The following is a 14,079-nucleotide window of genomic DNA, read 5'->3' as shown; positions in this document are numbered from 1 at the left end:
ATGTTCAGGTGTATATCAGTATGTAGTGTCTCTACTTTAAACAGTCCTCTCCTGCTGATGTTCAGGTGTATATCAGTATGTAGTGTCTCTACTTTAAAGAGTCCTCTCCTGCTGATGTTCAGGTGTATATCAGTATGTAGTGTCGCTACTTTAAAGAGTCCTCTCCTGCTGATGGTCAGGTGTATATCATTATTTAGTGTCTCTACTTTAAAGAGTCCTCTCCTGCTGATGTTCAGGTGTATATCAGTATGTAGTGTCTCTACTTTAAAGAGTCCTCTCCTGCTGATGTTCAGGTGTATATCAGTATGTAGTGTCTCTACTTTAAAGAGTCCTCTCCTGCTGATGGTCAGGTGTATATCAGTATGTAGTGTCGCTACTTTAAAGAGTCCTCTCCTGCTGATGTTCAGGTGTATATCAGTATGTAGTGTCGCTACTTTAAAGAGTCCTCTCCTGCTGATGTTCAGGTGTATATCAGTATGTAGTGAATCTACTTTAAAGAGTCCTCTCCTGCTGATGTTCAGGTGTATATCAGTATGTAGTGTCTCTACTTTAAAGAGTCCTCTCCTGCTGATGTTCAGGTGTATATCAGTATGTAGTGTCTCTACTTTAAAGAGTCCTCTCCTGCTGATGTTCAGGTGTATATCAGTATGTAGTGTCTCTACTTTAAAGAGTCCTCTCCTGCTGATGGTCAGGTGTATATCAGTATGTAGTGTCGCTACTTTAAAGAGTCCTCTCCTGCTGATGTTCAGGTGTATATCAGTATGTAGTGTCGCTACTTTAAAGAGTCCTCTCCTGCTGATGTTCAGGTGTATATCAGTATGTAGTGTCTCTACTTTAAAGAGTCCTCTCCTGCTGATGTTCAGGTGTATATCAGTATGTAGTGTCTCTACTTTAAAGAGTCCTCTCCTGCTGATGTTCAGGTGTATATCAGTATGTAGTGTCTCTACTTTAAAGAGTCCTCTCCTGCTGATGTTCAGGTGTATATCAGTATGTAGTGTCTCTACTTTAAAGAGTCCTCTCCTGCTGATGTTCAGGTGTATATCAGTATGTAGTGTCTCTACTTTAAAGAGTCCTCTCCTGCTGATGTTCAGGTGTATATCAGTATGTAGTGTCTCTACTTTAAAGAGTCCTCTCCTGCTGGTGTTCAGGTGTATATCAGTATGTAGTGTCTCTACTTTAAAGAGTCCTCTCCTGCTGATGTTCAGGTGTATATCAGTATGTAGTGTCTCTACTTTAAAGAGTCCTCTCCTGCTGATGGTCAAGTGTATATCGGTATGTATTGTAAACTTTTAATGAAAACCTGAACATGTAATCATTTTAAACCTAACATTTTAAAGGAATTCATCAGTTGGAATATCTTCTATCTTATTCTTTTATCGGATGTCATAGAAGCTTAAAAATAATCATCATTAATACAAAAATATATTGTTTTTTTTCCCGTCTTTTAGACCTGATTTCCAATCTCTCAAAATAACATTTAAAGTCCATTAAAACAAACGTGATCAAAAATGTGTTTCCGTGTTGATTGGATGACTCACCGTGAACTCATCATTCATTATATAGTGAATAAGTTGAAGTACGCAGATCTTGTACTTGGGTAAAAGTAGAAGTACTCAGATCTTGTACTTGAGTAAAAGTAGAAGTAGAAGACTCCTCTAGACAGAATTTTTTTTTTGCAATTTTACTCCATTTTTTGTCCATAATTCCCACAGCCTCTGAACGCAGCAGCAGACCGTTATAGAGTGGCGAAGTCACGCCCATCTACTTCCGGTCCATGGGACCCCGGAAGAGGAACATTATACATTGGAGTCAATGGAGAGAGAAAGGTTATCTTGATCCCGTTTGAATTGTGCCACGAATGACACACATGATGTTTGTCAATCTTAAACAATCATTTCCATTTAAAAAAAAGTCACAGTTTGTCGTAAAACTGTTGAGATATAAGACTGAAAAATACGCAACTAGAAAGACTACAAATCCCAGAGTCCATTCTGGGTCGCGTAAGTGATGTCATAGGCGATAATGCTCCAAGACTGGTTGCGACTCGCACTTAAAGCAAAGAAGAAGATCTCATAACTGATTTATTCCCTCCAATAAATATAAGAGATTGCTCCAATAAATTCACTTTTTCAAGATGCCTGTGTGCTTTCTACCAGGTTGGAATCACAAAAGTGATCATACAATTTGCTTGCTCGTTCTATCGCTTCCCGTCTGATGAAAGGACTAGGAGTCGTTGGACCAAACATATCGGGTAATATACATGTTTTGCATGGAACATAGTCAAGTTAGCTACCTAGCTAGTAGCGAGCACGTTAGTTAGCATCACATTACTTAGCCTTGTCATTTGTATTAGCCTTAACATGAAGTAAACCAACATGTTAAACAGTAAGAGTAGTCATGATGGTAAGTATTTTGTGAAACATTTGAAGAGTAGCCTATCGCCCCCTCCACCAGGTGCTAAGGGGCGGGAAGTAGGCTAACGCCACATTAGCATCGGCGATCTTTTCTACTTAATGCTATCTGCACTAATGGTTGACATTAAACATTAAAAAGATCATGCAGTTCAGAGAGAATCAAAGGAAGGAAGGCAGGCAGCTTTGCATGACATTCTTCTGGACGTGTTTCATTGTGATGATAGTGAGGGTGAGTCAATCTGTTTGTTGGAAAGACAGTTGAGTGATGAGAGAAAATTATTAAGAGATAATTATTCAAAGTGTTGTTACTTTAAAGTGTTGTTACTGACATTTTTCTCTTTTATTTTCTTTACATACTAGAAAACTAGGAGCGGCAACTTGTTTTGAAATTGAATTTTTAATATCCGATAATAAAGTTGATCTGTTTTCTTTATTCTTCTCTCTTCCCAGCTCCATCCATCACCATTCTCTGTTCCTGCAGGTCCTGCTTGCTAATCAATGCTCATATCTTTTTACACAATTACAAATAAAGTCAATGTATTGTATGACATGAAGTTGTGCTTCATTCGGAGTCAATAATAAATTCATTCTGCCTTCAACTGCGCAATGATTGTGGACTGCACCGACATCCATGTAGCTGCCCCCCAGTAAGATGAACCAAGCAAAGTTGACATACTCAACATACAGCTGTGCTCTTAAGTTTACATGAAGAATTTGTGAAATATTGGTAATAACAGGTTTAAATGATTATTAGTAATTAATTATATCATTTTCTCATTGTAGACGAGTAGATGAGAAAAGCAGAATATGCAGCTGCCATTTTCCACATGGAAAAGAGAAAGGGCAAAGTGTATGGACAAAAGAGAAAGGGAGCTTAGCTGTTTTCAAACTGGTTCATGTATCACTTAGTTTACTGAACCGTGATGAATGAAAGAAATTAGTGAGGTAGTGGTTTACTGAAGTTACAAAGACATTAATATATGAGTAATACAATTAGACTCTGTTGCTCCTTTGAAAAAGAAGAAAATAAAACAACATAGATTATCTCCATGGCATAATGCCCAAACCCGCAAAATAAAGCAAAAGTCGAGACAACTTGAAAGGATATGGCGTTCCACTAAACTTGAAGAATCTCGTTTAATTTGGCATATTACTCTCAATGAATATAAGAAAGCAATGCGTAAAGCGAGAGCAGCCTACTACTCTTCATTAATAGATGAGAATAAGAATAATGCAAGATTTCTTTTCAGCACTGTAGCCAGGCTGACAGAGAGCCACAGCTCGATTGAGCCTTCTATTCCCAGAGCACTCAGTAGTAATGATTTTATGTGCTTTTTTAACGATAAAATTGTTACTCTTAGAAACCAAATTAATGACCTCTTGCCTTTGACCAGTATAGTGTTATCAACAGCTCCCGGAAACGTAAGTTCTAATATTCAGGGTTCGTACGGGTGCTTGAAATCCTTGAAAATGCTTGAAATTTGATGTGGTGTTTTCAAGGTTGGGAAAGTGCTTGAGTTTTGGGAATGGTGCTTGAAATTGAGATAAAGTGCTTGAAAGTGCTTTACTTTTAAAATAAATTGCTGCAAGTGTTTGTGTTACGTGTGACCTGGGCATTCTGATGAGAGTGATAGATGACTGTGTGCCAGGAGGTTGCAGTTTCAACGAGCGTTGGCTAGCAGAAGACAAATACAAGCCATGGCTAAGACGAGGGTCAAGCCCACGAGTAGCCTCCTGCAAAGTTTGCAACATAACGATGCGAGAGTCTGCGCTGACGAGCCACATGAAAGGTACGCCGTAGTAAAGCATTTTAGATTAGGCTAACGTTGCATGTTACGTTTGTTTAAGCTAACGTTAGCGAGCTGAATGGCGAACTCCATGAGGGATAATAATAATTGCAGGGGACAATCATTTCAGAGGAGCGTACCTATGTTATGTGCGTTACAGTCGCCATCGTGTGGTGTTCAGAGGATGAAGCACTCACGGCATTTCGTGTTATAGTCACGAAATATAATCTCTTGATTCGACACAGAGCGATTTTGAAAGCAATGTATTTCTACTGGTAGTATGTTTCGTGCCTAAACCAAATGTGACTTGCTCTATCGAAATCAGTCACATTGACCCGAAGACACATTTTCGTTTGTATTACTGGTCTGGGGGAAGCTCGCGAGTGTGTGTGTGTGTGTATTTTTGCGTTTGTGTACCGGGGAAACACTCACAAGAAACACCGGCTGTTGTTATGCCTGCTGTGACGTTACATTAGTCCGTTCTCTGCTTGTAATTATGCCGAAGCTTCAAAGTTTTATTTATCATCTGAATTTGCCGAAACAAGTTTAATATTCTGAAAGCCAAGACTTTGTTTATTTGAAAACAGATGAAAACAAACTGTCTTTTATATAAAATTGAAGTATTATACAAGTAAAACTACATGTTGCTTTAATCCCATGTAATTGTAGAATGAACACAGTCTTCCTTTGAAGATGTATAAGTCAGGTTCTTGAGTAGTCAGCATTACCTACAAATCATTGTTCACATTTGTAAATATTATTTTCCACTTGTTACCATTGTGAGTCTATTTTTATGCAGCTCTGCGTGATTTTGTGGCTACAATTCAGACTAATACGCTACCAGAGGTGGAAAAAGTACTCGAAGTACCAGAGTGTAGGAATACTCTGTTACAGTAAAAGTCCTGCATTCAAAATGTTCCTCAAGTGAAAGTAGAAAAGTATTATCACCCAAATATAGTTAAAGTACCGACAGTAAAAGCAGTCATTGTGCAGATTGGTCCATTTCAGAATAATATATATGATATGTTGGATTTACTCCAGGTGGAACTAAAGATTTAACACTTAGATTTCACATCATTCATCCTGATCTGTAAAGTAACTAAAGGTATTAAATACATGTAGTGGAGTAGAAGTACACCATGTACCTCTGAACTGTAGTGGAGTAGAAGTACACCATGTACCTCTGAACTGTAGTGGAGTAGAAGTACAGCATGTACCTCTGAACTGTAGTGGAGTAGAAGTACACCATGTACCTCTGAACTGTAGTGGAGTAGAAGTACACCATGTACCTCTGAACTGTAGTGGAGTAGAAGTACACCATGTACCTCTGAACTGTAGAGGAGTAGAAGTACACCATGTACCTCTGACTTGTGTTTACTGCCAACCTAAAAGTACCTCAAAAATAGTAATCAATAATGTATTGAAAAGTTATTTGGCTGATTGTTTTATATCGGCTCAGACAGGTTATATGGGACATACAGATGGGTCACTCATTTTGAAATATTAAACTTAGTTTTCTTTTCTTTAATTTTTCATCCTCGTGTAGAAGGCTATCACGAAACACACATTTGGTTGTTTATAGCATAAAGAACATCTGATTTAATGTGAGGTAGGGAAATAATCATTTGAGTATGTGTATATAAATATGTAATTTACAACAGCTGTAAGATGCTTGAAAAGCTGGAAAATGCACCTTGAAAATGCTTGAAAAGTGCTTGAATTTGACTTTGGAAAAGGTGTAAGAACCCTGAATATTACACTAGATAGTAAACTAGAATGCTTTTCAGCCATAAACCTTGAACAATTAAATTCAATGATTCTCTCTTCTAAACCATCAACGTGCATGTTAGACCCAATTCCAACTAAGCTGTTGAAGGAAGTTTTTCCATTAATTAGCACTTCTTTGTTAAATATTATGAATATGTCTTTATTATCAGGCTATGTTCCACAATCATTCAAAGTAGCAGTGATAAAACCGCTTCTTAAAAAGCACAACCTCGATCCAGAGGTTTTAGCCAATTATAGACCTATTTCTAATCTTCCGTTCCTCTCAAAAATTCTTGAGAAAGCGGTCGCAAAACAGTTGTGTGATTACTTAAAAAACAATGATTTATTTGAAGATGTTCAGTCTGGCTTTAGAACACATCATAGCACAGAGACAGCTCTGGTTAAAGTCACAAATGACATTCTAATAGCCTCAGACAAGGGACTTGTCTCTATTCTTGTTTTGCTCGATCTCAGTGCTGCATTTGATACTATCGACCATGATATCTTATTGCAAAGACTAGAGCACTTAGTTGGCATACAGGGAACTGCTTTAGACTGGTTTAGGTCCTATCTATCTGAACGCTCTCAGTTTGTACGTGTCAATGATGAATCTTCCACGCAAACCAAAGTTAGCCATGGAGTGCCACAGGGCTCAGTGCTCAGACCTATTTTGTTCACATTATATATGCTTCCGTTAGGCAATATTATAAGGAATCATTCTGTAAACTTTCATTGTTATGCGGATGATACTCAACTATATTTATCAATCAAGCCTGATGAAATTAATCATCTAAATAAAATTCAAGACTGCCTTAAGGACTTAAAAACGTGGATGACCTTCAACTTTTTGATGTTAAACACGACCAAAACTGAAGTTATTGTACTTGGCCCGAAGAATCTACGAAACAAATTATCTAAGGATATACTAACTATGGATGCCATTAATTTGGCCTCCAGTGAGACTGTAAGGAATCTTGGTGTTATATTTGATCAGGATTTATCCTTTAACGCCCACATAAAATCAATTTCAAGGACCGCCTACTTCCATCTACGTAACATTGCAAAAATCAGGCATATCTTGCCTCAAAACGATGCAGAGAAACTAGTCCATGCATTTGTTACTTCAAGGCTGGATTATTGTAACTCTTTATTATCAGGGTGTACCAAGAAGTCAGTCAAGTCGCTTCAGCTGATTCAAAATGCTGCAGCTCGTGTACTAACCAGAGTTAGGAAAAGGGACCACATTACTCCTGTTCTGGCTGCCTTACACTGGCTCCCTATAGAACACAGGATAGAATTTAAAATTCTTCTTCTCGCCTACAAAGCCCTTAATGGGCAGGCGCCATCTTACCTTAAAGAACTCATTATACCCTACTGTCCTACTAGGGCATTGCGTTCCAAGAATGCAGAGTTGTTGGTTGTTCCTAGAGTCTCTAAAAGTACAATGGGAGCCAGAGCCTTTTCTTATCAAGCTCCACATTTGTGGAATCAGCTTCCAGTTTGTGTTCGGGCGGCAGACACCCTATCCGTTTTTAAGAGTGCGCTTAAGACTTTACTTTTTGATAAAGCTTATAGTTAGGGCTGATTAGATTCAGCCCCTAGTTTTGCTGATATAGGCTTAGTTTGTCGGGGGACATCTTACTTCTTCCTTCTCTCTGTCTATACCTGTGTACTCTCATGTTCCCATTAACCCAGCTTCCCCAAATGTCTTTCTTTTTGGTGTCTGTATACGCCGGGATCCGGAGTCATGGATGATCCTGCGGTCCTGTGTCCTGGATCGCGAGCCCTGGATCTTGAGTCGTGGCTGTGGTCCTGGATCATAGGTCCTGGATGGATATCCTCGTGGATTCATCTTCCTATTATACACACATGCATTTCCAAACATTTGGACTACCTATGTTGCAAATGTATTATCTTTTCAATTTACACACGGCATCTATTGCACGTCTGTCCGTCCTGGGAGAGGGATCCCTCCTCTGTTGCTCTCCCTGAGGTTTCTCCCATGTTCCCTTTAAACTGTGGGTTTTCTCTGGAAGTTTTTCCTTGTACGATGTGAGGGTCTAAGGACAGAGGGTCTAAAGACAGAGGGTGTCGTATTGTCATACTGATATTTTGTACAAACTAAAGTCCACTGAGACAAATGTAACATTTGTGATATTGGGCTATATAAATAAACATTGATTGATTGATTGATTGATTGATGAGTAACAGGTCAGTGTAAACACAAGCTTCTGTCAATTATGGATCATTCAAAATATTTATATAAAAATGTGTAATAAAGTTCTAAAACAAGTATTCGGTATATTACTTGATAGCTTTTGGAGAAGGTTGTTTTTAAGTTTACTAAAATCTATCGTTTCAACTGTTTCACTTTATAAAAAGGGAACAGGTGAGTAGAGCATCATTGAGTTTCTTATTCTGTCAGTAAATTATCCAAATGAAATGTTTTTCATTATTTTAGTCAACCCTAAACAAATTAATTGTACCTTTTAATAATGACCTTACATGGTCGGCAAAGTTAAATTAACTTCAGAAAATCAAATCTGTTCTGAGAAAAAACTAATAAATGTTTAAAGATAGGAACTTGCCATCCCACTGAAAAACAGTCCGTAGAGATTTAAAGGCGTAGTTGTAGTTCAGTCCAACGTTTCATTTGGATTCATTTGACAACAGTCAACTATTTTCATAAAGAATATATATATTTTTCAAAGTCAACTTTATTGTCAATCTTACTCAGTTTGTGTTTATAGACAGAGATGAAAAAGACGTTTCCAACAATCCCAAATACGAAAAATAAAATTATACAATTTACAGATATGTATACAAATATATATATCCTATATACACCATCATGTATAATGATGGTGTATGATGTAGAAGGAAGTGTGGTAGATAACAAGTAAATATAGAGTTACATACAGATCCATGTTACAGCAAAAGATGGAATAACTAAGAAGCACGCAGTATAATAATAATTACATGCAACAATTAAATAACTGCTCAGCATCTCCACCACAATCCCAATCTGCTGTGTCCTGTTTTCCTCCCCTCTGCATAACACCCCATCACACATACGAAACACAACGCAGAGTCCGAGGGTGTTAAGAGTATGTTTATTTAAATGTCCTCCTCTCTACTGGCCAACACAGGGAGCATATGCTGGGTGTAGAAGTTCTCCAGGAGGAGGAGATTTCCATGCCATGCAGGGTCTTTGGGGATGGGGATGATGATCGCCTCCTTCGTGGTCCACACAACAAAGTAGCAGAGACTCCGGTCTGTGATATGCAGCTGCCCTTGGACCTGGTGCCAGTATGGGTGATTCTCCTTGAGAATATATGACCCACCCTCCTCACGGAGACAGAAGGATGGTAACTGGACTGCCTCCGCGATAGTCATGTTCCTCTGGCTGTGTGGACACTTCACCTCCAGCAGGGCAGATGGCTGCACAAGTCCATCGGGTGATGCTCCCAAAACACCCGACTCACTCACAAAGAGACCAGACTCGAACACTGTCACCCGATAGGCCTGCACAAAAGCCTTCACCCCTTCGGCCTCGTTTACAACCCCCCAGTTGACAGCCATGACTCCGTCCAAGTTGTACCCCCCAAGCACCCTCTTCATGAGGGACGCGCATTGGAGTGGATGAAAGTCCCGACCGCAGCACAGCACCAAAATTGCTGGCTGTCAACCTGCCCCGCCTGTGTAACTGCCACTGAGGATTTGTCCGCTGTCCTCCGGTGGCTATCTGGATGGCAGCTTGCTGGTCTCTGCTCAGTCGCATTGAGGCAAGAATTGCCTCAAGCCCCCGACCCCCATGCCCCTTCACCAGCTCCGGCACGGTGACAATGGCCTGATGTTGAGGCTGCGGCTCTGGCTCAGGTGACAAAAGCCATGCCATGCCACACTGTGCACCCCTCAGTGCAGACCTGAACCAGTCTACATCCTCAGTGGCGATGTCTCTGGCCAGTGGGTTGTATGTCTCCTCTCGCTGTTGGTAAAGTTGAGACACCGGCTGGACTACTTTGGAAGTGCCAGGCTTCCTCCACTGGCACTCAACATCTGTGGAGCTGATCTGCCACAAATATTGCCAATGCTGCAGCGTGGCTGCATTTGTACATCCCCTGTGCACAATCACAGACAGCGCTCTGCATCGCGCCATCGTCTCCCATGCAGATCTGTAAAAATAAAGTAAGTACCATTTGTTAGCATGCTATAATAGATTGAATGAGCAATAATACAAGGATGGTCCGGATCTGGGGGTGGGAGGGTTTATTTTTCCATAGTTTTGTCCTCTTGTCTGATTGTTGTTATTGTTTGTTTTTTCTGTATTTTTTGTAATTTGTGTTGTATTGGTTGTGATTGTACATTGTATTTTTCTAAATGTGTATGAATACATTTTTGAAAAACATTTGATCAACAATAAAAAAGGATTTGATCAGGATCTAGACTCAGTGTGTAGTTTATTAATTAATCAATGCTCTCTACATTAGGAAAACACATACCAGTGTACCAGAGGGAGTCACACACAGCTGTGCCTAGATAACCAAACAAATTGACAAGATAACCAAAATCCTTGAATCTACACACAGCAAATAAACTCAAATGACACAACGAGAAAAAGGAGATCACACATACAGTATAGTCGATATAAAACTGGCCGCTTCAATCTGAAGAGCAACTCAAACAAAACACGGGAGTGTACCTTGTTCTTGTGAACACTAATGTTATCCACAGCATACACAGAGACCCATGGGCGTAGGAAGCATCCTGAATGTGGGGGGGTCATTTTTAACGGGGGGTGTGGGATCCCCCCCCACGAAAATAAATAAATAGATTTCCTGTATTCTGGTGCATTTTAACAGGTGGTTTGATACTTTTATGTGGCTATACTAGCATGAGGAAAATGATGGGTGCATTTTGTAATTTCATCCAGTAGTGAAGAAAGGAAACATATTTGATTATTAATTCAGAGCCGTCTTTGAATTAATAAAAAGCAATTTAAATGCCCATTTTTTGTACATTTATATACAACAATAAATATTTGTGAGTGCATTGAGAGATATTGTTGTGGAGAGTCATTTATATATAAATCGCAAAATACATTTGTGAATCCTTCTGTGAGCATTTATTAATATTGAGACTGATCTGACTCCATACCGATGTTAAGTTCTTCAGGAATGGTATCATTGACTTAAATGTTCAAATAAATGTTGCTCTTCTGTCTATATTGGTCACATGATGCCCCTTGACTGAAATGCTTCCTGTTCAATATCCCCACTGATTTCCTTAACATTCTGGGATGAGAGTCCACATCACAATTTACTCTAAACTGTCATTTCCCTTTCATCACTCACCTCAGCAATGGACCTCTCTCCACTGTCCCTGTGTTCTGCCTCTGACTCACTCTCAAGCGCCTAGATGTCAAGAGAGGTGGTGAAGTGATCATTATTTATTGAGCAGTATACTCTTTCACATTGAATCATAACAAGTCATACTGAATGTAAATACAACTGACTCTAAAGTAAGTCCCAGTCTGTGACATTGGACATTTTGAAGACTCAAAATCCCAAGCAGTAGGTAGAATATAGTCTATGTAATGTGCACAGAAAATAAATAGTTAACTGAATACTGGGATGGAAATGGCCTATAAGCACTCAGTAAAACATAAACACACAAAATGCTTCTGAATGATAAGTATAATTAAAACATAATGCACATTACCATTTTGAGAGAGAGTACCGAAGTTAAAGAACTCCGAAAATAATCTCTTATTGAACTGAGGCTCCAGTAAAACACACTGACTGCGGCTCTACATGGACATCAGTAAGCAGTTTATGAGTATTACCCCGGTTATGATCATATTGGGGATATGGTGTTTCCATGAGCACAGAGTGCACCTGCCCATTGCCTGAACAAGTTAGATGCTGCGTATCACAGCGCACTGAGATTTGTGACAAACTGTAAAGCATTAACCCCTCACTGTACCCTGTATGCAAGGGCTGGTTTGCTTTCACTCACTGCACGGAGGCTCAGTCACTGGTACATTTTTATATACAAAGCCATGTTAGGGAAACTTCCATCTTATATCTGCTCCCTGATCTCACGGCGAATTGTAAGTGGCTACTGCCTGAGATCGAATGCTGTGGTTTTATTAAATGTCCCAACTGCTAGGACTGTCTTAGGGAAGACAGCTTTTAGATGCGCAGCTCCTCTTTCTTGGAATAGTCTGCAATTGAAATGGAAACTGAGCAATCTGGTGCCACTAAATGTTTTTAAAGCTCGGTTGGATGCTACTCAATCGGAAGCTGTTGGTACCTGCTCATGTGGATAATTATTGTAAATTGTAAATCCCTGTAATGATGCTGTAAGATGTCCTTTTTGTTGTTCTGTCTATGTTTTTATGTTTCATGTGGAACCTACTTGAGCAGGTCTCCCTTGAAAAAGAGATCAATGATCTCAACGTGACGGCCGTCTTTGTGATGGTGACGCGTATTGTGCGAGACCAGAGACCTGTAGTTCACTGAGCGGTTTCACACAAAAAAATGTGTAACTTCACAGTTTTACGACACATTTTTATTTTTTTTACTTGCAAAATGTTATTTTAGATTGACAAACATCATATGTGTCATTCGTGGCACAATTCAAACGGGATCAAAAGATAACTTTTCTCTCTCCATTGACTTCAATGTATAATTTTCCCTTCCGGGGTCCCATGGAGGCTCCCGGAAGGGGAGGGACTTCGCCTCTATATTTTCAGCATTTTTGGGCAAATGTAATCTTTTTATTTTGTATTTAGTTGATTAAATTATTATGAATTATTTGATATCAAAGATTATAATTGAAAAATAGTAAAAGGCACACTCAAACGGTATAAGGGGTCATATTGTACAGTTTCTTATTAGTATAAAAGTTAACATATCTAAACATACCAACCACCGACATGCATAAATGATAACACAATCTCAAACTAATGACTTAATCTTACAAAGTCATTATTAAGAATCTCAAAAATAATGTCTCAATATTACAAAAATAATGACTAAGTATTGCGAAACGATGACTGAGTTTCTCGAAACAAAGAGTAATAGTGTTAAATGTGTCTTAACATGAATTACCTAGTATCTAATATGTTTCTTGTGTAATTCGTACTACAAACTTTATTGTTGTTTTTAACACAAGGCTCAGATCTATTTTTGTTTAGAGGATGGTGGGGCCAAGCGTTCAAGACAGACAAAAAAACTGCATTTTAACTCTGAGTGTCCATATTCCCCACAGCCCGTGAACGCAGCAGCAGCAGCACATTTCATAATTTGTTTTTCTTTTAGATTTATACAAAATAAGACTTAATATTACGAAAGAATATCCTAATATTACAAACAAATGACATACAATTTAAAAAAGTTACTTAACATTCCAAAAGAATTACTTAATATCTCAAAGTAATGGCTAAGTACCTAATATATGTCTTAATATCACAAAATAATGATGTAATATTACAAAACAAAGAGTTAATAGCTTAAAAAGAGCGTTACATATGTCTTAAAATATTCCCTAATATCTAATATGTTTCTTTGTACTACAACACAAGGCTCAGTTTTTAGTTTTTTTTAAACGACGATGGCTGCGAAGCGTCATCAAGACAGAGGGGGGGAAACAAGCTGCATCTTACCTCTGAGTGCCCATATTCCCCACAGCCCCTGAACGCGGCAGCAGCAGCAGTAGACTGGGTGAAGATGGCGGACTGTATACGTGTTCCTCTGCTCCTTCTTCTCCTCTGCATCATCTCCTCTTTGCATCCAATTCAATGCCAAAACAACCCAGTACTCGTCAAGGTCCCCGCGAGCCCCGAGCTGAATGCCCCTCTGCCCCCCGGGGTTCCAGTGGAGAGGCTCCCGGTACCGGAGAAGATCCCCGATGGAGAGGCCTCGCTGCCTCGAAAACGCTCCTCTACCGGCTGGAAACTGTCCGAAGAGGGGGTCTGCAAGGAGGATTTGACCCGGTTATGCCCCAAACACTCCTGGAACAACACCTGGCCGTACTGGAGTGTCTCCAGGACAAGAAGGAGGTGAGGTGTTGTTTGTTAGCAGGGACAGGGTGCTGTGTTTTCGGGA

General features: G+C 39.4%; 1 protein-coding gene across 1 annotated transcript in view; it reads left to right on the top strand.

The window, feature by feature from the left end:
• Positions 1-13,646: 13,646 nt before the first annotated feature.
• The window catches only part of LOC117541367 (Golgi apparatus protein 1-like), a 40,622-nt gene continuing 40,189 nt past the window's right edge, over positions 13,647-14,079 (top strand). The window contains 2 exon segments of the mRNA XM_034208493.1: positions 13,647-13,993; positions 13,996-14,033. Of these exon segments, the coding sequence (XP_034064384.1) occupies positions 13,702-13,993; positions 13,996-14,033 (330 nt within the window). The 5' untranslated portion in view covers positions 13,647-13,701.

Source organism: Gymnodraco acuticeps, unplaced genomic scaffold (assembly GCF_902827175.1).
Source record: "Gymnodraco acuticeps unplaced genomic scaffold, fGymAcu1.1, whole genome shotgun sequence".
Classification (NCBI taxonomy): Eukaryota; Metazoa; Chordata; class Actinopteri; order Perciformes; family Bathydraconidae; genus Gymnodraco; species Gymnodraco acuticeps.
This window is presented reverse-complemented; position numbering and strand designations above follow the sequence as displayed.